This window comes from Neolamprologus brichardi, chromosome 4 (genome assembly GCF_056152115.1).
Source record: "Neolamprologus brichardi isolate AB-2024 chromosome 4, ASM5615211v1, whole genome shotgun sequence".
Taxonomy (NCBI): domain Eukaryota; kingdom Metazoa; phylum Chordata; class Actinopteri; order Cichliformes; family Cichlidae; genus Neolamprologus; species Neolamprologus brichardi.
The window spans coordinates 10,420,244-10,445,697 of NC_142107.1; the positions used below are offsets into that span (position 1 = coordinate 10,420,244).

At 41.8% G+C, this 25,454-nt stretch overlaps 1 protein-coding gene across 1 annotated transcript; it reads right to left on the reverse strand.

Annotated features, from left to right (window-relative positions):
• On the reverse strand, window positions 1–25,214 carry tbc1d16 (TBC1 domain family, member 16). Its single transcript, XM_087839783.1, has 13 exons — window positions 25,096–25,214; window positions 19,725–19,937; window positions 16,931–17,093; window positions 16,464–16,772; window positions 11,500–11,694; window positions 11,188–11,335; window positions 10,889–11,053; window positions 10,090–10,238; window positions 6,709–6,843; window positions 5,706–5,892; window positions 4,937–5,116; window positions 3,033–3,179; window positions 1–2,383 (listed from the first exon to the last, which is right to left on the reverse strand). Exons 2-13 carry the CDS (start codon window positions 19,903–19,905, stop codon window positions 2,090–2,092), a joined length of 2,253 nt encoding a protein of 750 aa, XP_087695909.1. The 5' UTR covers window positions 19,906–19,937; window positions 25,096–25,214; the 3' UTR covers window positions 1–2,089.
• Window positions 25,215–25,454: the final 240 nt, after the last annotated feature.

Here is a 25,454-nt window from a genome sequence, read left to right on the forward strand (position 1 = left end):
TTTCAGAAGTGCTTCATGAAAGCATTAGTGTAATTTTATTTCAGTCATTTTCAATGATACCAATGATAAGAATAGGCTCTTTTTTCCCTGTGACGTGTACAATAATGCATCAACATATCATAGAGCTTAACAGCTGTACATTCATGACCACAACTCACAACAACCACCCCTGGAAATCGGAGTGTTCATTAATCAAGCTTGTGACTTGCAGTGTCCGTGTAAACAAATGTGATTTCAATGCTAATACAATTCATGAGCTCCCTTTCACACACATTCGCGCCGACCGTTGCTTTTCCATTTTTCTGACTTTGCTCACTTCGCCGCAGCCTCCCCATCTTTAAAACTCTGCGGGCATCTCCAGCAAACAGCTGCACATGATAACTAATATGTCATTTACTGAGGCTGCTTGCTGAGAGATGCAGAGAACCGAAAGAAGGGGGAAGTGCGGCGGCGTGGGGGGCGGTGGAGAAAGCCCGATTAAAGATCTTAATGTTGCGTTTTAGCAACAATTTAAAGATGTTTTCACTTAGAAGCCTGTCGCTCAAAATGTCTCAGGGACGTTTTCCAAGTGGAGAGTCTGATTTAAGATCACCACACATCCCTCCTCAAAGCCTAACTGCTAAAGCGGCTGGCTTGTCTTTCTAATTTATCTACCAGGTTTTTTTCTGCAGGGTGGCTGCTGCTAATCTGGTCATAGGGCATTCTGTGACTCACCAGATGTTAGCGGCCAATCGAGTTTCCACACACACACACACACACACGCACGCACATACATATATCAAAGATTTTAACACTTCTGTCGTCAAGTGAGACGAAGCAAAAACACCAAAACAAAAAAACACAAATACATTCATGTGGACTGATTCTTGAGTGTTGTCATTCATTTTAAGGTGAAGTGGAAAGACTTCTGGAAGGAAAGGAAAACAGACTAAAAACTGTGCTGATAATTTTTCACAAGGCTGTCTAAACATGGCTCAACACAGATGAAGATGAAGTTTCAAGTAGGAGAGAAAGTCATCAGTTTTTCCTGTCTGGATAAAAACCGCCGTCCGCGCTCTCTCTGGCGCCACACCCATTCGACACCTCCAGCAGAAAATACATTTCATTTGCTTTTTTATGCTAATGTGAAAATGGGAAGGAAAGAAAAAAATAACCTATTACTCAACAGGTAACGTGACAGCCTGACTTTCTCAGAAGGAAGAATGTTGTTGTTTTTCTCCGGCTCCTCAGGAGAAACTACGAGAAGGTTCTTTCCCATCATCTGATGAGGAAATACAAGAAAGCCCTCAGGATGTGTTTGTCCTGTAAACACATTCTTACCTCTGTGTTTTCTAAAAACAATTACTGTACGCTGTGCCCTCTATATGTAAAGAACTGCTCATGCAAGGATATAATATTGCTAAATATTTGTAACTGTTGATATAAACGCAAAACATTCACTTTGTTTAAAAATAAAACAAAACTTAAACAGACCGCTAATCCATTCGAATTCATCGTATGTAGGTTAACGCCTCTCTGTCAACACCAAAGGATCGGGTTTCACGTTAAAAATGTCTTGCTCAGACTTGAGATATGCATGTATAAACTTGATACTCAGACAAATATTCCACTGTCAGGACATGGGAACAGTGTTCAAAATGTAAAGTTCAAGCTCCTGTAAATGAATCTCCAGTTTGTTTTGACCCTGGGTCAGCATCCGCAAGAATTCAGCCCAGTTGCCTCGGACCCTGATGTGACCCCCTACCCACGAAGCCCCTGGAAGAAAGCCAAGCCAGCGGCAGACTAGAACCTGAAAGTAACTCCAGCCAACATAGAGGCTGGTGATTGTCCATTTTTCTCCTGGAGGAAAGTAGCTTCTTGACCTCTGATCTATCCAACAGCGAATCCTCATCACAGAGTCTTGTGAAATGAATGTTAATAACAACATTCTGGTAAGGCAGTGTTCTACATTGCTCCATGTGTGGCAAAATATCCTTTTTAAGAGTGTAAAACTAGAAGCATGGACGATGGAGAGACACAGAGAAAGAGAGAGATGGGGAGAGGACAGGTGCTGCACGGTGACAAGCAAAAGCACCTCATAACCTCCACCTCAGGTCTGTTTCCGAAAGGTGAAAATGTCTCGAGTTTTAGAGCCTCTCTTGCCCTCCGGTGGAGGTGTCGGGGTGAGGTTTGGTGAGGGTGTGGATGACGGGGAGGGTGAGGAGGGCTGGGGGGTGGAGGTGCCTCCATAGGGGCAGCTCTGCGAGTCTGGATGTTCACCCGAACACTCCACGGCGGGGATGTAGCGGCTGTCCCACATCCCCGGGCCGCACAGTTTACAGAGGTCGTGAAGGCTGCACGGGATCCTGGGAAGCAGGCGGAACTGGTAGAGTAGACTGCGAGCCTGGAAAGCAGGACGAGAGGAAAGGAGTTCTAGTTTGCCACGATGCGGAGCCAATAAATGCAACACAGATCGATGCTGATATCAAACAGCGCATTAAAACACCAAAATAAATCAATGGGCTCGACTCCGGGCTAAAAGATAACAAAAGACTCTCAAGGTCAGAAAGCGTGATGTTGCCTAAAGCTACAAAGTCTGCATCGCATGCAGCAAAGCTGTGGAGTTACACCACCTGCATGCTAACAGGAACTCGCTGCCTGTGGTTGCAGTAGTAACACACAGCATCCATAAACATGAGGAAGCAGGCATGGACACAACAGCCGGGATGGAGATCATAAATCCTCCACTTTGGCATGGCAGCCTCCCATTTAGTACCTCAAGGCCTCTGTGGGCAACTTAATGTGCATCAGTTGCTTTGCTGCAGCATTGGGGCAGGGCTGCCTTAATGCAAGCAGCACTGGATTTGGTTTAAATGTGTAGCAATGCAGCATTCTGTCGAAGAATTCTTATGATGATCGTAAACAACCGATTATTCTCATATTTGGAGATCGCTGCGTGATAACCTTTATTTTTGGTTCGAAGGAAGCGGAGTAGTGAGATGAAATGGTAACATAAAGGCATGAAAACCAAAAAAAAGGTTTTACTGTGATACCTTGCGCAGAACCAGCTCTCCGTTCATGTGCATGGAGAGATTGCTGAAGTGCAGCAACATCTGGTCAGTAGCGAGCTGCTGCTCTGTCACATCCTCCCCGTAGAGAACAATGATGGCCACACACAGGAACAGGTGGAAGTAGTCCGTCTAAAGAGGAGGAGATCAGCAAAGGGGTGAAAGGTAGAAGGAAAATATGCATATTATCAGCTTCTGTGGTGTACAGTCAGTTATGTTATTAATGCAAATTTGAATTTCAAAAGTGCTTTGCATTTATACATGCCTTTGTTATAAGGAAAAACGTTAAGGACACGTCTAGGATAAGGATACATCTACCCTCACTAATATTTGCTTAAATGTCCCTTAACAAGTTGCACCTCTATCAGATGCTTTTGGTAGCCATCAACAAGTTTCTGGCATAATTTTCTGGCATAATTATGGCTGGATATTTGACCCCCTTCCCGGCAGAATTGGCAGAGTTCATTTAAATTGTTTGGTTTACTGGCATAGACCAGAGTTTTAAGTATAGTAAATACATTTTTAATAGCGTTGAGGTCGAGGCTTTGTGAAGGCCATTTCAGAAGCTTAATGTTAGCCTGGTTTATCCATTTAAAAACCAGTTTTCTTGTGTGTTTGGGATAATTATCCTGTTGAAACACACAGTTGTATCCAAGTTACAACCATCTAGCTGCTGATTTGAGTGGATTATTCCAGCCACTTTGTGGAATATATGCCACCAAAGGGGTGTAAGATCAGAATAACTCGTCCTTACGTATAACTGTCTGTAACTTGTGTAAATCTAGATGATCACTGAGTTCTTCGAACCTTCTCATTGTTCTGACGTTGGTTAATCCAATGGGAGGTGTCTACCAGAAACTACCAGCTGTAGCTAATCATGATCACTAATGAAAAGTTGATATGATTTGGCAAGTTCAAAGACACTGTAGAACCTTCGGGACTATTTATTAAAAGATTTTAGTGAGTGTATATTTACTTTTGACCCTGTGTGGATGCAGGTTCAAATAAATCATTAAAAGCCCAAAAATTACTATGATTTTCAATACGAAATTAAATAAGGCCTTTATTAAATCTACTGTATACAATGAGCTATTGATGTGCAATAGTATTTGTTCAGTTGTCCATGACACTTTAAAATATCTTCCCCCATGCCACCTCCTGGTGGAATAGCCAGACTTTTACATTTTACCTGTCCTTTTATCATTAAAAAAGCAATAACTTCTTTAAGAAAAGTAAAACATTTTTCATGAAAAATCTATTCTTGGACTAACCCCAAAAATTTCGTTTAGCAAGAACTGTCGAGATAAATATCGTGTGACCCAATATTACACGATTCTTCCCTTTCACAGAAAAATCAGATATCAATCAGAAATTCTTGCTTTTAGCCCATCTGGTATGTGACACTCAACTGTCTAAACCAAGGTTTCACTCTCATATCTCTTCTATCACCACCTGTAGCTTCAGATCAGAACATCTAGAAGAGAGTTTGAGCAGATGGCACGAAGCAGTGAGGCTGATATTTGAGGAGAGGTGTTAACCTCTTTCTCACTACACACTACACAGTCATGACACATGAAAATGTGCACTGGGTAGATCGATTCAAGATAAGCCAAATTACTTTTTTTTTTTTTTTAAACACATTATTTTTACTTTTTACAATTTGTTTTTTTAAGCTAATATGCTTTTAGGGGTCACTGTAATCTCTGGGAATCAAAACCCAAAAATAAACAAAACCATTAAACCCCTTGAAGAGCAATTACAGGTTTTAAAGACAGGATTACAGAAGCCTGCAGTGGGAAGCGTTAAAGGAGTAACACGCAGCGTAGTATATGCAAAGTTTTTCTTTCAAACTTGTGTATGCAAAGGAGCCGTACGGACTTTGACCTGACCTGGTAGTGTGCCCAGCACGCCTCCCACATGCGCAGGGCCTCGGTGTCGGGGAACTCTCTCTTAAAGCAGAGCAGGATCCAGCGATGGCAGAAGAGGAGTTGGAGGCCGTCCTCCCCGAGCCTGGTCAGGTGCTGGTGAAAACGTGGCAGCATGAGGCGCAGCAGCTCCCGCAGGTACATCTGGAAGCAGGGTCATAGAACTGTTTAAGCTTATTTCTCCTTCTATTTAAGCCAACTTTATGATTGGCTGCCCTTCATAAACTCAAAGTTTGAACAGCAGGCCGTGGGGCTGTGTGGCTGGGATGACCATATTAGGGACATCTACCCTCACTGACATCACAGAGTCAGAGTTTTATACTGCATAGTGGCTCTATAGCGTAATGATTTATACAGTTACCTAACAAGCAAAAAGATCCCAGGAGGAGAGACAAATCCCTTGAGGATTTCATCAGGAAGGGCATTCGGCATCAAATATGCAGCACCAACAACTGTGGTGATGACTTATGAATGAGGGTGTAGATCAAAGTAGCCTTCTACAATATGATTCATCAGACAACTGAAAGAGTTGTTTAAAGAATGAACAAAAAAAGCTTAATCTAGCCACTTGCATCTGGTCAAGAAAATAGATATAAATGTCTGATAAGTTACAGAAATTGTTAGAGACAACTTCCACAGCTGAAGTGTCAGAAAGCTGTGGTGTAAAGCGTCTCTGCAGAATCAATTTAGACATTTGTACAACTCACAAAAGACGCACAGAGAAACTGCCTACCAGCTGCCTCTCCATGTCTTCGTCCCGCGGGGAGCTGATGAAGATGGTGTTCTCCATGAGGCCGACAAAGCACCAGAAGGTGTCGCTTTCATCCTGGATCTCAGTAAGCAGCGGGGCCACCAGGTCAGACATGCCCTGGCAGTAGCCCATGTCAGGATTAAACACTGCATAGTTGAGCAGAATCCGCCTGAGGCGACAACAACCACGAACATCTTAGTGGTGTCATAACATCTCAGCATCTCAAAAAAAGCGCTGTAAGTGGCCACAGTAGAACCATAAACATTTCCCCTTTCACAGTCTCCAATACAGCCTCTACACAGTCCTGCCAAACCAAATGTATAGTCCCACCCAAACACTCTCTGGGTTTTTTCCCCTCTTTTTCTTGCATGGTTACTAATTTTGAGAAAACTTCCTTTGCCGTTTTCAGACCTTAGTAAGTACTGCATAAACAAAGGAAACAGGCTAAAGATATTTGCTGTTGTTTGAGCACTAAATTAAAAACAAAGACTGAATTTGCGGAGACGGAGACTGCAATATGAGGATGCCGGTCTCTCTGCTTAGACTAAATGATCCAGACAAATGTCTATTTGACATATCAGTAATAGCTGTGAGCTAACTTATGAGATGAGTGCTCTCTATCTGGACATGTGCAGTGCTGCTATCACCCCAGCTCAGATACAATATGAGACATAATGCCAGGACAAATACCAGGAGCCTTGATGAGAGTCACTAAACTAATATGCTATTTAAATCCTCTTGCTCCTCGTTTGGAAAGCTATTAGCTCTGAGTATGCATCAAAAGTGCTCAGACGGCTTAGTCAGAGTCAATAAAGCATGAAACTCATTTGCCGTTCCCTCAGGGTTCAGAATATGAAATGAATAGGTACGCCTGTGCGTTGGGCTGAGGAACGATAAGGCTGGATTGGGAGAAGATGACAGAAATCAAATGTCAGATAGAAATTTAAAGTGGATGGGAAAAAAGAGAAAAAGATGGTGGTCTGACCTCATGATCTCCACATTCGGGTTGTTCTCGCCTCTAAAAAAGTGGTTGCTGCGGTCCGTTCTCACCACGTCTTTATCCACCGTGAACTGGACCTTTCTCCAGAACTCACTGTGCTCCTCCGGGCTCATGGACAACCTGAGAAAAATTCATATAAACACCAGAAAGCAACAGAAATATTAAGCGAAAGAAAAGGCTAACTTAAAGTTGCAGCAGTTAATAAAGCTGTTAAAGCGGTGGCGTTAAAAAAAAGTTTTTCACTGCACAGTCTCTTAGGAAATGCTTGGTAATTAGAATCACAAAATGAAGGGTTATCAAGTGATCGTTGATGCAAATGTGACTCAGGTGTAACACTAACACTTAGCTAGAAATGAACAAAAAATCCAGGGGTGTGTAAACAGTGGGCCTGGCAGGGTATTTTACAATCAAGTGTTCCACTGAGAATAATACCACAACCATAAAACTCCCCCTATCCTTCCCTGTAGATGTTAGCAACTATATTAGCAATGTACTCTGAGTGTGGCACTAATGTACTCAAGTCCTAACAAGCAGAGGGGATTTAATTAACACTGTTTGTTTTCCATGAAGCCCCACCAGGAATAATGAGCGCACACCTGATGCAATGCCACGCAACTGTTTAGTTTTTGTTGTGTTCGTGTCCTTGGACCCTTCTACTTCTCTTTGACTTGAAATTGAAATTTGAATTGTTTTCATCACTTTTTAGTTCATAAGCCTAGACAATAAGAACATAGATAGTTATAATTGAATGAGGCAAAAATCTATATTTTTATGTCACTTTTCTGAGGTGAGGTGAGACTTTTTTTGAGGGAAAAAAAGTCTTAATCTAACCCTCATTTCTATATATTTTGCAAAGATGGGACATAGTTGCAGCAATTTATTGAAAGATGTGCAAACATACATGGAAATACAGGATATAAGGCAAAAACAATTCTGGTTTGCATGAGTCTAACAAGTTGAAAGTCAGTATTTGGTGTGACCACCTTTATTGAGCACAGCCTGAACTCTCTTAGGCACGTTTTTGTGTATTGTGTTTAAGTAGTCTTCAGGAATACTTCTCCAGGTTTCTTGGAGGACAGTCAAAGCTCTTCTTTGGATGTTCGTTGCCTTTTGTTCTGTTCTCTATTAAGATAATCCCACACTGCTTCAATAATGTTGACCTCCAGGCTCTGGGGAGGCCAATCCATGACCAACTCCATCGCACTGTGTGTGGGATGCAGTCGTGGAGACTTTGAGACTCTTTCCAGATGGCAATTCATGGTGGATCAAACTCTCTCTTCAGATTTTTCAAATTTTAACTAAAGAAATAAATTGTGTGTTTTTTGTGGCAGGCTGCAAGAAACAAAGTGCCTAAAGATAAAATTTAACGTTGCTTCTCTTCCAAGTTGTCTTTTATGTGTAGACTGGTTCATCCCTTGAATTAGGTCTCTTTTATATGCTTCAATGATCCACAGGTCTTTGTTAAGTGGCTTAATCAACAAACAACATTACTCTGAAAGTGGTCATTTACTATACAAAGACTGGACGAATGAGTCCAGTCTTTGTATAATCCAAAGACTATTGCTCAAGACCCCTTTAAAAACTACAAGAAAACCTGGCTCTTAACAACTTTCTTAAACCAATAATAAACTATTATTAATTTTAATCTTGATGGCATAGATATATTTTTTTAAACGTTCTTCAAGCAGGAACTGAAAACAATGAAACCTTTATCTGCTTTAAAAAGAAACCTAATCGGACGATATCATCTGCTGGACATTATTCAGGTTAGACCAGAAATGCGATTGACATGATTCCTGTCATGCCACAAGTGAGAAACAGCAAGTTAAATTTGACATATGTATGGTAAGTATAAAAGCTCAGAAGCCTTATCAACTGGATTATTTGGTATCCAATAACTAGACTCTGATTAAAGGCCAAAGGCTTCTCATTGTAGCAGTACAGCTAAGATCTTTTAAATGTGTTTTTATTGTTATTTGTAACTTGAGGACAGATCTGCTCCATTTTCTTTTAAAGGTTGAGCAGTCTTAATTTAAAAATAGTTAACCTACAGATACAATTTAAAATTGGTTCTTTGCTAAGTTGTCTGTGTGTATAGACCCTAAACTGGTTCATCCCTTGAGTTAGTCACCCATTTAAAATCCTTGAATGGTCAGAGTTCAGTGGCTTAACAAAAAATCTCCTACAAAAATCATCAGGTAGAACGACTAGAGTGAAAATGACTGAAAAAGCAGCCGAAGAGTCCAAAAAATGTCCAAAGAAAACCTTTGAAAAGTCTTCAGAAAAGCCTGGAGAGCTATTGCTCAAGACCACTTTTATTTATAGTATAGTACACTTATAAGCTCTAAAAAATGAAATAAAATAATTTATCTTCAAGTTAGCCAGAGGACATTTTCTTATTCAATATATAACATGTAATAAAAGCTGCAAACAAAAAAAATGATGACAACAGCTCAAAATGTTTTTTTAAATGATAGGGATAAGAAATAGGACAACTACTGGTATGCTTAATGTATGTTCACATTCCTCTGTTGGTTTCGCATATTTTCTTGTTGTGTGCTCACATATCACAGTAATCTAGTGTCAGTCTGATTAGTTTTGCTTTACTTGTTACTGCTGCCCCATTTCCATTGACGGCCGGGTAGTTATCACATCTGAGGGTGACACAGAATGAAAAGACATGTCTCTTTGCTCCTAATGATCAACTAGTGGCCCCGGAGGCTTTCTCTACTCAAAGGCTCTTTACAGGAATCCACATCACAGTCAGAACAAGGACTCTAATTACCTGACTTCGATAAGACCTTCTCAAGTACTCAAAATGTTAATAGGCCATACACATGAAACCTGTCCAATTATCATATTCATTACAGACAGAGGGGCACAATGTGTGAAAATATGTGTATACTTAACCTTTTTGATGGCAGGCTGGAGGCAAATGAAGACTGGGGAACGTGCTCGTGTGTGTGTGACGTGTGCGTGTGGTTGGCCGTGCATACCGAAGCTGTGTTCTGTTTTTTTGTTTTTGTTTTATTTTTTCCATCTGACAAGACAGTATGATCTGATAAGCGCTGACATGTTTTTTTCTCAAGAGACCTTTTATTTCACACCCAGCACCTCCCCTTAACACTTTCCTGATTGCGCCTATTGATTGCTGAGCGCCTGCGATGAAAAGCCACAATAGGCTCACATATGGTTTAATGTTTGACTGACTGAGCATTTGGCAGCAGACACTGCAGCCACATGATAGTTTATCTGTGTTTCAGAGAGTGAAGCATGCAGATGTCTCTCAATACACGCCTTTTCTTTTTTTTTTTAATACTTTTAAAAAGACTTCATGATGTTAACACTGTACTTCCACAAACATACCTCCTCTGCTGGATGTCATGGTACTGGCTACGCTTTTGCAGTCTCCAATCTTCCCTTTCTTGGGAAGAGGAGTCATAGCTGTAGTAGTGCAGCAAGAAGGGCCACACCTCACCACGAATGGATGGGTCGATACCACCGAAAAAGATGGCCTGGTAAAAAGAGTGTAGAGGTGAGCACAGAGGGAGTGTGTTCTCTGCGTTCAAAGGGCAAGCAGGGGCCAAAACTGATAACTATGAGAGCAAACCATATTTTATGCAAACAAGGCCTGCAGACAGTGCCGCACAGCCTGCAATGCAACTATCACCTCAGTAGGATTGTTTATCAAGTGCTGCAAAATGTTGCAAAACTGAAACTTCCGTAATGTTAACGGGGGGGACAAAAAAACAAACACTGCTTTGTCAGCAGGTCCAGCAAGAACAGTCCTCTTTTGCAATTCCTGCACTTGTGCATTTACTGGGGAAATGTTTTGGTCTGAGTCTAACGGCCTCTGAGTCATTTTCAACAATATGGTAAAGTTTAAACTGAGTCAATCAAAGAAGACTGAAATGAGTCACAGGGGGACAGTGGCCAAGACCCATCCTCTCATCATTTACAACCTGTGAGTGCTGATTCAAACTGAAACTTCAGACAGTGTAGGGCTGAGTTTCAAAATGACTTTCCGAAACATGTGCTACCAGAAAATGTGATGCTTACAGTACGGATAGGTATGATTGAGCTTAACATATTTGCTGATTGATTACCTTCTGACTGATTCCTCAGAATTATAATAGCCTGCTTGTGTTCACACCTGCATACATACCTTGCGCAGCTTATACTCCTCCTCCACCTGTCCGTTCTGGTTGAGGTGACGTAGCCAAGTGGTGACATCCAGCCTTCGATAAAGCCTCTCTTCTGGGTGAGTCTCGGCCGATGGCAGGGTGGGCCTCTGGATGGAAAACTGCATGCAAGACTTCTCATCTGACACCTGATTTTAAACGACACCAAAGGGGAGAAACACATTGGCAAGAACACTACAACTGAATAAAAACTGTTTAAAAAAAATCCTTCCTTTTCCAATAAAACTAGAAGTCAAACTGGGAATTTGGGCTGTAACCCGACCTGGTCTTTGAGCTGAGTTTCTCTGCAGCACTTCCACTGCTGGAACACCTCAGCCAGCTTGTCCAGGCCAGCATGATGAAAGTGGAGGATCTTATATTGGCTCTCTCTGCTAGCTATCACCAGCTGGCCACTAGTGCAGGCCTCGTCACTGCAACAACACAATGGTGAACGATAAAGTCATTAACTACTGTAGTAATAAAGAACCTCACGCAGCGAACAAAGAGCCTGTGAGAGAGAGTGAAACATTGCACAGTAGCGCAGCAAAGTGACCCCTCGCGACCTTTCTGTGACCTTTTGCACTCTCCGACTGACCTGAAGAAGAGTCTCAACGACCTCATGTGACCCAGGTCGACCCTGAAAACTCCACACAATTGCTCCAGAGCTAGGAGCTTCTGCTGCTCCTCCCACCGCATGCCCTGCGACTGGCTGCTGCTCTCAGAGGGGGCATGGCTGTCCAAACTTGAAGCAGAGCTGGCCGAGTGGTTCATGGATTCCTCGCACAGCTCCCTGGAAAACAAATAAATTTAGAAAAAAATTGGAATCAGAATTTGGGGGTTTGTTTAATTTAAGTATTTTCCCCTTTACATCACAATAGGGAGTCTTTAAATATAGTTTCTCTCTCTTTGCTTCTTTAATCTCACATTCAGATAGAAAGTTGTGTTTTTCAATGTGAAGCACTGACAGTGAATATCACAAAGTCAGAGGCCGCTGGTGGAGACACTCCTCGGCTCAGCTCTCCCCTGTTGTTTTATGTCTCAATATGTTTTTCACCAAGAGGCTGAGAATAGGAGGAATGCATGGAGGCGTCAGAGGACAGAAACACACACATGCACAAACACACAAGGGAATCTGTACACACACAAATCACACTGTCCGCTGTCCAATTTCCCCTGTCATTCCCCCATGGCAAGCATGTTGTTCCCGGCACTGAAACCTGAGCTGAAGGCTCCTCTGCTGCACGAGGAGACACACAAGAACACACACGTTATAATCACACGTGTGTGCGGAGAAACATGCATGCGACAACGCCAAAATATGTACGTGGCCAACACAAACACGCACTGCGCACCGCAGCAAACCACACGCCAGCCAAACTGCTCGCTGGCTGGCGTGTTCTCTCTAACGTACACACATGTAGACACACACACACACACAGACACTCAAGAATGGACCATAGCTAATGACCAAAATGCACTCGCAAACACGTCTCCAGACCTGCTAACGCTGAGAAACAGAAATGCATTAAACCCGGCGACATTTGAGAAGCACACGTGTAAATTAAGTTGCTTGATTATGACTTGCTATAAATCCTACACACACACACACACATATATATATGCATCAGAAATATATTTTTTAACAACACAGCCAAGAAGAGGTCATTCACGATCAAAATTTAGTAAGAGAAGAAAATCAATTTGTAAAAGTGTATATATTTTTTCCACTCTGCTCGCATCAGCTGACACGTTGGCTTCTTTGATCACGAGGGAGGCCGGCTGAGCCTTTTACGCCCCGAATCAATCATGTCTTGCTAATAATTTGCCTGTTAGCAGATGGGAAAATAACAAGGCTGATCAATCCAAGCTGCACCGTTTCCTTATGCTATCTGTTGATTTACTGCTCTCTGTCTCATGTATCATGCCACAAACCAGACTGTGGAAGACGACGAGACGGGGAGAGAGGCGCAATGAGTTCTGGTAAGAGAGTTAGGCAATGTGAACTATGAAGGAGATCTTTTAACGGACAACTGTGTTTCCCCTTTTTTTCCCCTTTTTTTTTGGTTAAGTGACTGTGAAGGCCCATAAGCCCATTTACAGCTGACATTTCCTTCTCTCTTTCCTGCATGCTTAAGGCTCATGCATTAAAATCTTTTTGTATATTTTGCCACACAGACAAAAAAAAAAAGTAGGAAAGCAACAAACGTCAGAGTGAAAAAGCACTTGATTTCTGAAATCTGAGCATGGGTCATTCACTGTGCTGCGTTCAAGCGTAAACTCAAGAAGTGATTAACAACATCTGTCAGTGTTTAGAGCTCGATTCTATTCATTTATATTAGGGAGCAAAAGTAGGCAGCAGTCACGCCATACATTCTGCACAGTGTACATTATATAAACAAGCTGTTTTGCTCGAGTGAGACTGCTGTAGCCATCATGTCCCACCAGGCCAGGGTGAGATCAAACTGCCCTGAGGCCCTGTGTAATGCTTCCCTCCACACACATAAGGCTTTACTCCGGGGGAAAGTGCTGCCAGGTCACCCTGAGAACCACCACGCAGTGAACAGGCCTACAGAGACTCCCAGGTCCTCTAGCTAATCCCTGGAGAGAACAGGGAGTTTAAGGGAGGGCTCAGACGAAGGGGGCGGTGTGGGCGCACACTGAAAAGTGGTCAGGACAATTTGCAGTTTTAGAAAAGGAGAAAAAACATCCAGCATCATCTTATCCTTTTCGGAAAGAATCCCTCAAAGGCACTTTCTGCACACTGGACACTCTTTTGTCCATATTAAATGTCCTTTAATCTGATTATAAACCAACAGATAAAGAAGAAAGAGATATTTCTGCTGAAAAAAAAATCCTGTTTACTGATTTTTCCCCCCTTACATAACAATTAGGTAGTTGAAAAAATATTTAAACATGGAAAAACTGGGAAAAACAAGGAAAAACTAAGATCGCAACTGCCAGACCAAATATACGTAACAAATGGTTGCAAACGTTTTCAGGCGTCACAGTAAGAAACCACTGTTCTTAGACATAATCATACACTAAACGTTCCACAAAGTGCAGCCCCAAGAAGGCAGTACGCATTGACAGCATCATAAACTAATGTTAAACTTTAAAGAAACTTGTTAAGAAGCTCGACAGAGATTGCTGCAGATTTCTCTCCCTCTTTTTTGCCATCTCCCACCGCTCTCCTCTTTCTGCCCCCCCCCCCCCTTTTCATCCGCTCTCACTCTCATTCGCAGAGCTTTCTCTTTGAATGATTCCAAGTGACATGTTTCCAGTTCCTGGCCCCTTAACAGTGTCAATTAAAGCAAGAGAGAGAGAAAGAGAGATTGAGTGGGTTCCAGGGTTTTGGCTGCTGCTCTGCTCTCTTCAGTCCTCTAATCCAGAGAGCTGACATTCAGCCCAGCACAACAACCCTGGGAGCACTGAGAATCAAAGGGCTTCACACAGACTTTAGGAAGGGGAAGGGGAAAGGGGGTGGTGGTGGTGGTGGGGCGAAGTATTTGAGAGGTGGACAACACCAAACGATACAACAACTCGAGAATATGCAAAAGGAAGAGATGTGAAATAATAATAATGAGAAAAGTGGGAGGAGTTGACAGATATGGAGAACAGAGAAGAATCCAAAAGAAGAAGAAAAAGAAGGAGGAGGGAAAAAAATAACAGGCAGAGGAAAAGATGGATACAGTGCCAGAGAGCTGTGGAGAGACACCAACAGCAAGTGAGGCAAAGAGTTTTGGATGAAGAGAGGGACGGAGTAAAGGTTAGAAGCTGTGAAGCAAAGAGCAATGCCAAGTCACACACTGACTGCACTTACAGCAAATGTGAAAAAGTGGCTAAAAACCCTTAAAGTCACACTGTCTCACTCTCTCGCTTTTTTTTTTTTTTTGGTGGGGGGGTGGGGGGGACACTGACACAGGCTTACACATTTCTGGGCAACATATCAGGCCACATAGCTGCGTGAGGAAACATCCGCGAAGGGAATCATAAAATCACACGACCGCGAGGTCTGAACAGCAACGCAATTACTGTACAGATGGCTCCCCCGACTACAGAACAGTGTGTGGAGGGATTGCGGTTTGGCTTGCTTTATTTTTGTTTGTTTTTTTTAGGATTTGGAGACTTATTTTAAGACCTCTGTGACATTACACAGCATTTAGATTGAAGGCCAATGTAAATAAAAATGGAAATTGTGAAGCCTGATAACATTTCATGGTTCCTGCTGAAGTCATCTACCTGCTTTCAGGTCGCTCGGGACATTTAGCTGTAGTGCAGTGAGCCACCTTGTGGCTTCAAACTGTAAACCAGCTCACATGCAATCAATTCTTTTCTTTTTGGCTCCACCTTCTGGTAGCTTAGGGCAACTAAAAAAAACAATTTGTGAATAAAAATAACACAAAAAATTACAGTAAGGGAAAATTTAACATTATGTTATTGGAAGCCACAACAAAAAAGGAAAAGAAATCAATAATTTTGACTTTATGGAGCAACTTAGCTGATATTAAATAGAATGAAATATTTACTATAAATTTACTTTGGAGTACCACTGAATACCTCGAGGTATGTAGGAACAGCCCACTAATCTAGCCTCATCTCATAATATTTGTAACACAATCTACTCACACTACACTTCCATGATCTTTAAACGTATGCAAAAATAACCCAAAATAACCCTTCCCATAAGTTAGTTCCTAAACACGTGGCAGGCTCAGTCTGAAAAAAGCTGTCCAAAGTTTTGGTTATATTTTCTTAAAATTGCGCATAACAGGCTTTGAATGTGTTAGTTCTTGTTTGGTGACTGGTTAGAAGTGTTATCCAGTCAACAGAGATGTGTGTACGAACCCTGCTGTATGAAACAGAAGTGTAAACGGTTTAGCTTCGCCTTTCTTTGTTTGTTAAATAAACTTGAGAAGCTGCACAACAACGGGTCAGTTACTGTAGTTTTTACACAGTGTCATTATTTTTATGATAACAAATACAAACACGAAACAATATGTAAAATGCTAAGTCACACCATCCCTCAAAAAAATAAAAAAAACCCAAATAATTACATTTAAATAATTTTAAAACTGACATTTTCTGGAGTTTGCACGCACTGAAGGATTTAGTGTTGCATTGTGCTTAAAATTTATATATATATATATATATATATATATATATATATATATATATAAATAAATATAAGAGGGAAAAAAGTGACCTGACCAATTAGTGTGTTTTCGTAATAATAATAATAATAATAATATTTTTTAATAATTATTATTTTTCCTCAACCTTGAAGGGAAAAAACATACAAAATTAAACAGTTTAAACTCTCCTATGTATAACTAATAATAAAGATTATTGTCTTTATTCAGGACAAAGTTATAAGTTGCCTCTAGCTACTAAAAAGCTGTATAAAAGATCATTTGTGCCAAATGCAACATTTGCTCATAATTGTCAGTCTTTTTATTATTAATTGATTTGTGACTTGGTGAGCCGAATTTTCCACTAATGTGGGCAATAAATTTATTTTATTCTATTATTAATAAAGCGACTTTCAATCCTCTCACTAACCTGCTCTCGTTGTCCAGGAAAACGGAGCCACTGCTTTCACAGAGGGCCTCGCTAACGGGGGACAAGCAGAAGGGAGAGGAGAAGGTGTCCGAGTCCGAACCCATAGTGCTGTCCCGGCTCACTTCATCCGACAGCTCACAGGAGCCCTCGTCGCCTTCCTCCCCAGCTGAGGGCAGCTGCTGCTGGTGTGAGGACGGATCGGCTCCAGCCTCGACCACCAGGCTGTGGCTCTCTGTGGAGGTGCTGCTCGTAATGTTCCTCTCCTCATCCTCGTCTTCCTCCTGGGCTGCTGGGGGACGGGAGTGAGGTCTGGAAAGGATGTTTATAAATTGAGTTCCTTGTGAGTATTTCAGTTAATGCTTTACTGAAAACTGCTTCCCACTACTGTGTGGTGCTGATCGAGATATCAGCACCGCATAAACACATAAACAACCCAGAGACACATTTTAAGTAACACGTTCTTGTACCGTCTGCCTCTGCGGCGGGCGTTCCTGCGTACAGGCGAGCTCTCCGGTGTGATGTATCGCAGCGCCTCTTCATCCTGCCTCTGGATGCGGGAGTTGGGGACCCAGGTCAGGATAAGAGTGGTGCCCAAGCTCTCATCCTTCTCCACATGGACACAGAGGTAGCCTGCAGAGGGCAACAAAACCTTGATCGTGTTATGACTAATTATGGTGGAGGTAATTTGGGAACGTAAGAAGAGCTTGTGAAGCATTTTATATATAGCAGCCAATTTAAAACAAACACGTAACTCGAGAACAGGGAGATGATGATGACGGAGGAAGTGTTGCTCATATATGCCAGGAAAAAAAGGCAACACGTATTCAAAACCACTCCACTAGACGTGTACGGTCTTTACATGTATGAATAAGGCAAGTAGACAAAGGTAAAGCAATTCAACCAACGACCAAAGGCTTCATAAAACAGAGGAACAGCTCTTGTTTGAATTTATGAGGCAGTACAATAAAAACCTGAATGAAGTTTACAGCAGCTTATCGGACACAGCTATAAATGTCACATGGTTTAGAGCCCCTTTAATCTTACCTTTTAGATAGAGGTTAGAAGTATAACTCTAGCTATTTTAACCTTGATTTCAAAGCAAAAGTGTGCTCTTTTGGATTAGCAGCAGTATCAGTGAGGTTAATATAGGTTTATATTAAATCAAGTGCCTTTTTACTAAATTAAATTTACTGCTCTTTTTATTTTTTTTATTTTATTTATTATTTTTTATTATTATTATTTTTATTTTTTGTTTTATGGTTTTCATGTTTGTCTTTTTATATTCCCTTGTGTTTCTTCTATATCTAAATGCATGGTAGCTAAAAGAGTGTGACATCGCCTGCTTCACAGTTGAACACTTTCACCAAAAAGGCAAATTTATATTCCATCTATTCAAATCCAAAGGTTATCACTAGATCATTTCTACATATTTGACACTGGTGTGAAATTCTATCATCACTGGCATGTGGATTGTTGAGTTGTGGTCACAAACACGTTTTATTAGGTCGAAGTGACCTTGACCTTTGACTGTTGAGTTCATACTTCAATCCAATTTGTGCTTTTTGCCTTCACATACAGTGCTTTGCACCCCTCATGTCTTTATATTTTGCTTCTAAGGAGCCAGACTTTCTTTTTTTTTTTACATGGTCTTGAGCAGTAACTTTCCAGGCTTTCTGAATATATTTTCAATTATACCAGGGGAACACTTTTGTTGGTTAAGCCACTTAACACTGACCTGAGAGTTACTCAAACATACAAAACGGCACCTAACCAAAAGGTAGCCAAAGATAAGACAGTTGGACGAGTGTGAAATGTTTGCACCAACAAAGTGATTTCTACAGAGTCATGAGGTGAAAACATTTGAGGAAGAGACAAGAGAAGAAGTGTCAGGCGTTAACAAAAATTATTAATTATTATAATTCAGCAAAAGGACTAGATGTTACAATCCCTGATAAAACATCTAGTCCTTTTAGTGAATTATTATCATTATTATTAATTATTATAATTCCAGCTATAATTTAGAGCTGGAGAGTGTCTGAAAGTCACATCCTCTTCAGCTGATCAATGAACTGTTCACAGAAGCTTTGTCGGGGGGGCTGTTAAGAAGAAAAAGAAGGCTGAGAACTTGTCAATATCTAAGGAGGAGGTCAGGAGAGAGGGATAACAGTGTCTAGACCCATCTGTAAAATATGATGGAAACTGTCATGGTTTGGTGCTGCATTTCAGCCCGTGTTGGGGATTTTGTCAAAACTGAGGTACAGAAAAATACCTTCAGATTTTCATCCACCATAAGTATCTGAAAGATGTCTGACGTGGCACCTGCTTTATTTTTCAATATGACAGCGTTCCCAAAATACACAGCCAATACGTTAAAAGCTTACAGGGATAGAAAAAACGCAGAGTGGAACACTAGCCACGGACTGGCCAACCCAGACCCCGGACCTCAGTGTGGGATCATCTTGACAGATAGAGGAACAAAAGGCATCCAACATTCAGAGAAGAGCTTTGAATGTCCTTCAAGAAGCCCGGAGAGCTATTCCTGAAGACTGCTTAAAGAAATTACAAGAGAGATTGCTAAGAGTTCATGCTGTGCTGTGACACTAAATATTGACTTTCAAATGCTGTGTTTGCCTTATATATACTGTAAATTGCTGCACCCATTTCCCATTTTTTAGCAAAATAAAAAGAAATGAAGGGTAAATCAAGACTTTTGCACAGTAGTGTAATTTCCTGGAGTTTCACTAATAACATGTTCTGAAGAACGAGGCATGTCACATTGACCGTCTTTGCACTTTGACCAGTTGTGCCAAACCGCCAAAGAGATATCACATTCACAAGTTGGAATGAACACACATCCCCCAAAGTATAACACCTCCGGTTGTGGCGGCTGCCAGCGCCAAGGTGTAAAAAGCACTTCCATGCCAGCTACAAATAGATAAAACACAATGTAATGTAATACAGTGTAATCGGTTTAACAATGCATGCGCTGCAAATACAACACAATCAAACAGACAAATGCACTGCAAAGTCAGTAATACCCTGCAAAAAAGTCTAAGTGACAGCTGGCGACAAATAGCTGACTTGAGCAAATTAAAAGGGTACAAAACACTTAACAAGTGTCTCAGCTATTTTCACTTTTTCATGACCTCTATAAACAACTGTATTACTGTCTTGGCTACTTGCAGCACATTTATGTATTTTCTTCTGTTGTATTTGTCAAGTTGAAAAGTTTGGAAGAAGAAACACTTGGTTCAGTCTAACCTGGGTGGTGCTCAGCCAGGCCAGGCAGGGGCTCCGCGGGGTGCACGCAAACATTATTTTTGGAGAAGATAATCTCGCCATCCAGTCCCGAGCGTAACGATGAGCCCCCCGCCCCAGGGTTAAAGGTCAGGAGGTCGGAGGCCTTGGAGGAGGCACGCCGTAGGAGCCGACCCAAAGACATCTCCTCAGGCACCAGGACACTGCGCCCATCCTCTGAATATGAGCGATTAGGGAGTAGAAAAAGTCATCAGGTGAAGGGGAGGATATAAAGGAAAAATTAAAAGTATAATTTCAGTAAGGTAAATATTTGACAGAAGGTGCAGCACAAATTGGTTGAAGAGCTGCACTGATCCTCCATCACACGTGTGCTAGTATTTACTGCAGTGTCCTTACTGCAACGCCCAGCCCTACAAGGATCCCCTCTCCCCGCCGTACTCGTTCAGCACTTCCCCATCCCACATTTTCTCTGCCGTGCACCTGTGCTCCCAAACACATTACCACCTTCTGCATACTGTACTACTGTGTAGCTGAGGGTGTCCCACCTTTTGCAAACAGCACACACATATGCCGTTGTGTGTACACACACAGAGAGAAAGACGTGCGCAAACACACTTTACTCCATCTGTGTGAAATTCAGGGCAGTTATCAGTAGCCAGCAGATGACATCAATGCCAGCAATGAATTGGGATCAGCTTGTCACACCAGCAGTGTTTAACTTGTCTGCTTTAGAAAGAAAGCTTTGTGCGATGTCAAGTTAGATGTAACAGGGCTCTTTTGAAGCTTCTGCTTCGGCGTGTTGTTGAAGGCTTTCGTCTCTGATAAGGTTTAAAGGGGATCTTAGTTTTCAGACTCAAAGAAAACCAATTAAAGCCTTACTTTTGCATTTAACTTCTCTTCATTCACATCAAAGAACTGCAGAATGCAATGATAACTTTTATTTATCTTAGCTGTGCCTGTATCTTTGAATCCAATGCAAGTGTGTAACCTTGTTCTCTTGCAGGCTGAACACCCCGGCATGTACTCCTCACTCTATCTGAGGAATGTTCCCTGCTTTTTCCTCAGAGGGCATGTTTACCTCTGCTTGATTAAGAAGCCACCCCACTTCCTGATGCCAGGCCCCAGACAGGAAAGCTACTGGCACGAAATCCGGTGCAGGACCACATTTTTTTGGGGTGGGGGGAAGGGGGGTTAGAAAGTGTCTGTGGTTTCTTGCAGATGTCAGTAATCTTAGGCTTAGTCCCATTTTACTAGTTTTGCTCATCACTGTTTTTAATTTAGTAGATTAATTAGTAGATTTACACATTAACATTTTGTTGAATTTGGCAAAATATTAGACTGCTACTGAACCCGTCATAAGACAATCTATTGTACACTCACCTGCCATTTCATTAAGTACAACGGTTCAGCTGCTTAATATAAATGTCTGATCAGCCAATCACATTACAGCATTCAGGCACAAAGACGTGGTCAAGATAGCCTGCTAAAGTTCAAATTTGGGTTGGGCCTAATTATACCCTTCACGCCCGGTATAATGTTAGGCAAGATAAGAAAATAAAATATCGCGATAGAAAATGGGTTAAACGCGCATGCGCAGTGCCTTTGTTTACATACGCACGTGTTCCAAAAAAAAAAGCGTGGCGGCAACGGAAAATGAGAAGGGGGAAAGCAGATCGTTGAGTGCAATGGATGAACCAGAATTGGTTTGTAAAACTGGTGCAACTTCAATGATGTGGAACTGGTTTGGTGTTTGTCCGTCAGATACCCACAAAAGGACATTTTTTTGTAGAACATGCAAGCGTGCCGTCGTTATTACTGTATTTGTCTGACTAAGGTGCTCGTAAATCTGGGAGTAATCTGGGGCCAAAACTCCGTCCTCTTCAGGTCCCAAAGTCAAACGAACACTGTGGCACATTGAGAGTTAAAAACTGTCTAAATTATTTCACCTTTAATAAAATGATCAACATTGCTGCTTTACCAGGTGTAACAATTAAGTTTAACATCCAAGCATCCATGAAAACAGAATTTATTACATTTAACGGAGTTGGAAGTTAGTTTGCTAGTTTCGCTAGCTACCTAAGCATGATATAGCATGTTCTGACTGAGAGATTTCTGAAAAAGTTAAAACGTACAGCTCTGCTATCACTTCCAACATAAATGAAGACAGGAAACTAAACAGCAGTGACGTTTGTAGGGTTACTGAAGTTGGGCTAGCTGGTATATAATGATGTGCTACGTGATTGCTAGCGACACAGCTATGTTAGCATAGTAAAAACAGTGAAGCTGCAGGATGAACGCTAACACTTTTCCACTCGATAAACGTGAGGGTTCCTGATGGTTAGAGACAAATGCAATCGCATGGCAGGATGCTGTAAACGGACCAAACTTCAGTCTGAGATAATCCAGCCACAATACGAGGTTAGTCATTAATATACTGCAACAACATGGGAATAAAGCAGCTGTGATAGAATACAGCATTAAGGAATCAATGGTACAGAAGTGGAGGAAGCAAGAAGTATGAGTTGAATAAAGTTTGATTTATCTGACTGCTTTGTTTTGCTTAATGTGCCTTATAATCCCGTGCACCGTATGGTCCGAAAAATACGGATTTGACTTTTTTATTTGGCACACTGCAGTTTAATGTTGCAAAGCACCTCTTTTTAACTTCAGTGGATATTATACATTGTTATGCTCAGGATATATCTGCCCATTTCTACTGGAAATTTCAGCAAGAAATTTGCATTTGCACTGTTAAATTTTTATATAGTTTTAATGCACATAAAAAACAGTTGCTTGTTTAAGTGAAAATAAATGGATGGGTTTTTTTGCGCTAGTAAAGTTGTGGAGTTGTATTTTGTCTCCCATCAATTATATCGTCAGTTATATTGTTATCGCAAATCTTCAAATATATATCGTGATAAATATTTTTGGCTATATCGCCCTGCTCTAGTTCAAATTGAGCATCAGAATAGAGAAAAATGCTCATTTACGTGACCTTTAATGTGCCATGGTTGTTGGTGCCAGACGGGCCGCTCTGAGCATTTTAGAAACTGCTGATCTGCTGGGATATTCCCACACAACCATCTCTAGTGTTTACAGAGAAGGGTTGAGAAAAAAAATAACCAGTGAACGGCATTTGTCTGCGTAAAAATGTCTCTTTGATGTCAGAGAGCAGAGAGAATGACCAGACTGCTCCAAGCTCTAAGAAAGCAATAGTAAATCAAACAACCACTTGTTAAAACAAAGGTTTGCAGAACAGCATCCATGAATCCACAACACCTCAAACACTGAAACAGATGGGCTGCAGAAGCCGACACCTGGTGCAACTCCTATCAGCTAATAACAGGAAACTGAGGCTACAGTCCACACAGGATCACCAACAGTGGACAACAGAATATTGGAAAACATTGCCTGGTCTGATGAGTCTCAATTTCGGCTGCCACATTTGAAGGGTAAACAACATAAAATCATGGATCCATTTGCAGGTCACGTGATGGTGGTGTTGTGGTGTAGGGGATATTTTCTTGGCAACCCTCCACAGTCACCAGATTCAATCCAACAGAGCACCTTTGGGATGTGGTGGAACGGGAGATTTACATCATTGATGTGAGCCAAAAAAGATTTTTGTGATGCTGTCATGTCAATATAGACCAAAACCTATGAGTAATGTTTCCAGCACCCTTTTTGAATCTGTGCCACAAAGAATGAAGGCAATTCTTAAGGGGGAAGGGGGTTCTAACCACTACTCGGAAAGTACAGCTAATACAGTAGCCTATGAGTGAATATACATAAATACTTCAGACTAGCAGTAAATGAAGAAAAAGAATAGTTGTATTTCTGCATACTCTGATCCATGCACATAAAACATGCAAACTGACCATTATTCAAATAATAAGAGGGCTAGACCGTAAAAATGATTCTTTTGTGAAATCCCTGCTACTGTACAACTGTGCAGTAGTTATTTTGGTCTGTGTGCGATTACAGGGTGAACCGGGTCACCTTCTCAATCAGGCTGGACAGCGTCCTCTCACTCTTTCCTTCCCCCTTCATCTTTATGCTGTCAACGCCTTGGTGTGCGCGCACATTCCCTCTCTTCTCTGACCTTTCAGTTTTATCAAACCGCTCACATGCTCAAGACTGACACACCATCTTCGCCTCAGTCTAGTCCTGCTGTGACAGACAGAATGCTTCACATTTTTTCACAAACTTTTAACGGATCACCTGCCAGAAAGAGAGAAACTCTTAATGTGAACATGAAACTTTGCAAGACTGAAGCTGAGCTGAAAATGTAGAAAGCAACAAGCTTCCACGATCTCAAATTCTCACCTCTGGGCTACATTAATTAAGTTGTCACATTGTGACATATGAATGAAGGAGCCAATACTTAACACTCGTATTTCATCACCACTGTATATTAATGCCTAAGGCAGGTGGAAAAAAGGAAGGCTGAAAAACAAGATTCTTCTGAAGTCAGCGAGTTATGATAAAACGTTACAGGTGACTCAGTGGGAAACGGTTATAAACACAGCATAGTTCTCTCATTTTTTCTTTTTGGTGTTTGGCCAAACTTGTTTTACATGTTAAAATGACGTAAGTGTAAACCAATATTAAGTTTTTTCAGATATGGTGTTGATAACTTGCAGTACAGACAGGACAAAGATAAGTAGCTTTTTTATGGATAGAATTGAAAAGATGATTCACCTTTTTTAATGTTATTTTATTAAATATGAAGTGATAACATGTATCCATCTCATTTTGCAACAGAAACAGACCACACACTACAACTTGTCTCTAACAGGTCCCACACATAGGGAGCACTTTGAGAAACTTAACTTAATTACGATGCGCTCAGGTTATACAGATTAGACGTGCACCCGTGACGTGGATCAACGCGTTTCTGAGGACATAAAAGGGTGCCTGGGGGTGGTTTGATCCCTGCCCTGACTGCGGTGGGGCAGCCTGTGCAGCAGAGGCGTGCCGTGATGTCCATCAGCTATCAATACAGTCCTGACAGGCAGCATCCGCCTGACAGCGGAGGCGAGGATGGACGAGCCTATTTACACGCAGGCCCTTACGAGTATTTACTGTGGCCTGAGCCTCACTCTGTAGCACCTTGAACATAAATATTTTACTTTAGCTCAGCTGAGCCATGGCCGAAACCCGACTGCTTGGCTGGTGTTTTAAAGCCGTCCGCGTTTGCATGCAACTTAAAAGTTGCCGGGAGACAAAAACACTTCGGGCTCGTACCGGAGAAAAGCGTCCTCCTCGGCGCTTTGGCACACACCTGTTCCAGCGGCAGAAATGAATGAATAACAAGCAAATTGTAGAGAAACGGAGCGAGAGGGGAAGGGGGCTAAAGCAGCTGAGCTCTCACCGTCAGTCCCGCCGCAGGAGTCTACAGCCCACACCGGACAGCCATCACACCGGGCAGGCAGGGGGCGAGCGGGACGTACCGGCGCTGTCTCGCCTCCTTTCTCCCAGATCCGGCTCTGTTGTTATTAACTGCAAGTCCTGTTTGTATCCTTGTTTTCCGACAGGGCACGCTACATGTCTGACTGCTGCGGTTTCTACAGCGGAAAAAATACACTTCCGGTTCGAATTTTCAAAGTAAAAGCTCGCGCTAGACTAACAATGCGTGCGGTTTAATTTGTAGCCCGCACATGTCGTGCTTCCTACAACTACCCGATCGTTTGCGTCCTACTTGACTTCACAGCTCCCAGACCAATCCACAAA

Excerpts from the sequence above, each read along its gene's own strand:
- tbc1d16 (XM_087839783.1), bottom strand. The coding sequence starts at position 19,905 with ATGTCTTTGGGTCGGCTCCTACGGCGTGCCTCCTCCAAGGCCTCCGAC. Across the intron at positions 11,336-11,499 it reads TCGTTGAGACTCTTCTTCAG|TGACGAGGCCTGCACTAGTG; the intron begins GTCAGTCGGAGA and ends GTGTTGTTGCAG. Across the intron at positions 2,384-3,032 it reads GAGAGCTGGTTCTGCGCAAG|GCTCGCAGTCTACTCTACCA; the intron begins GTATCACAGTAA and ends CCTGCTTTCCAG.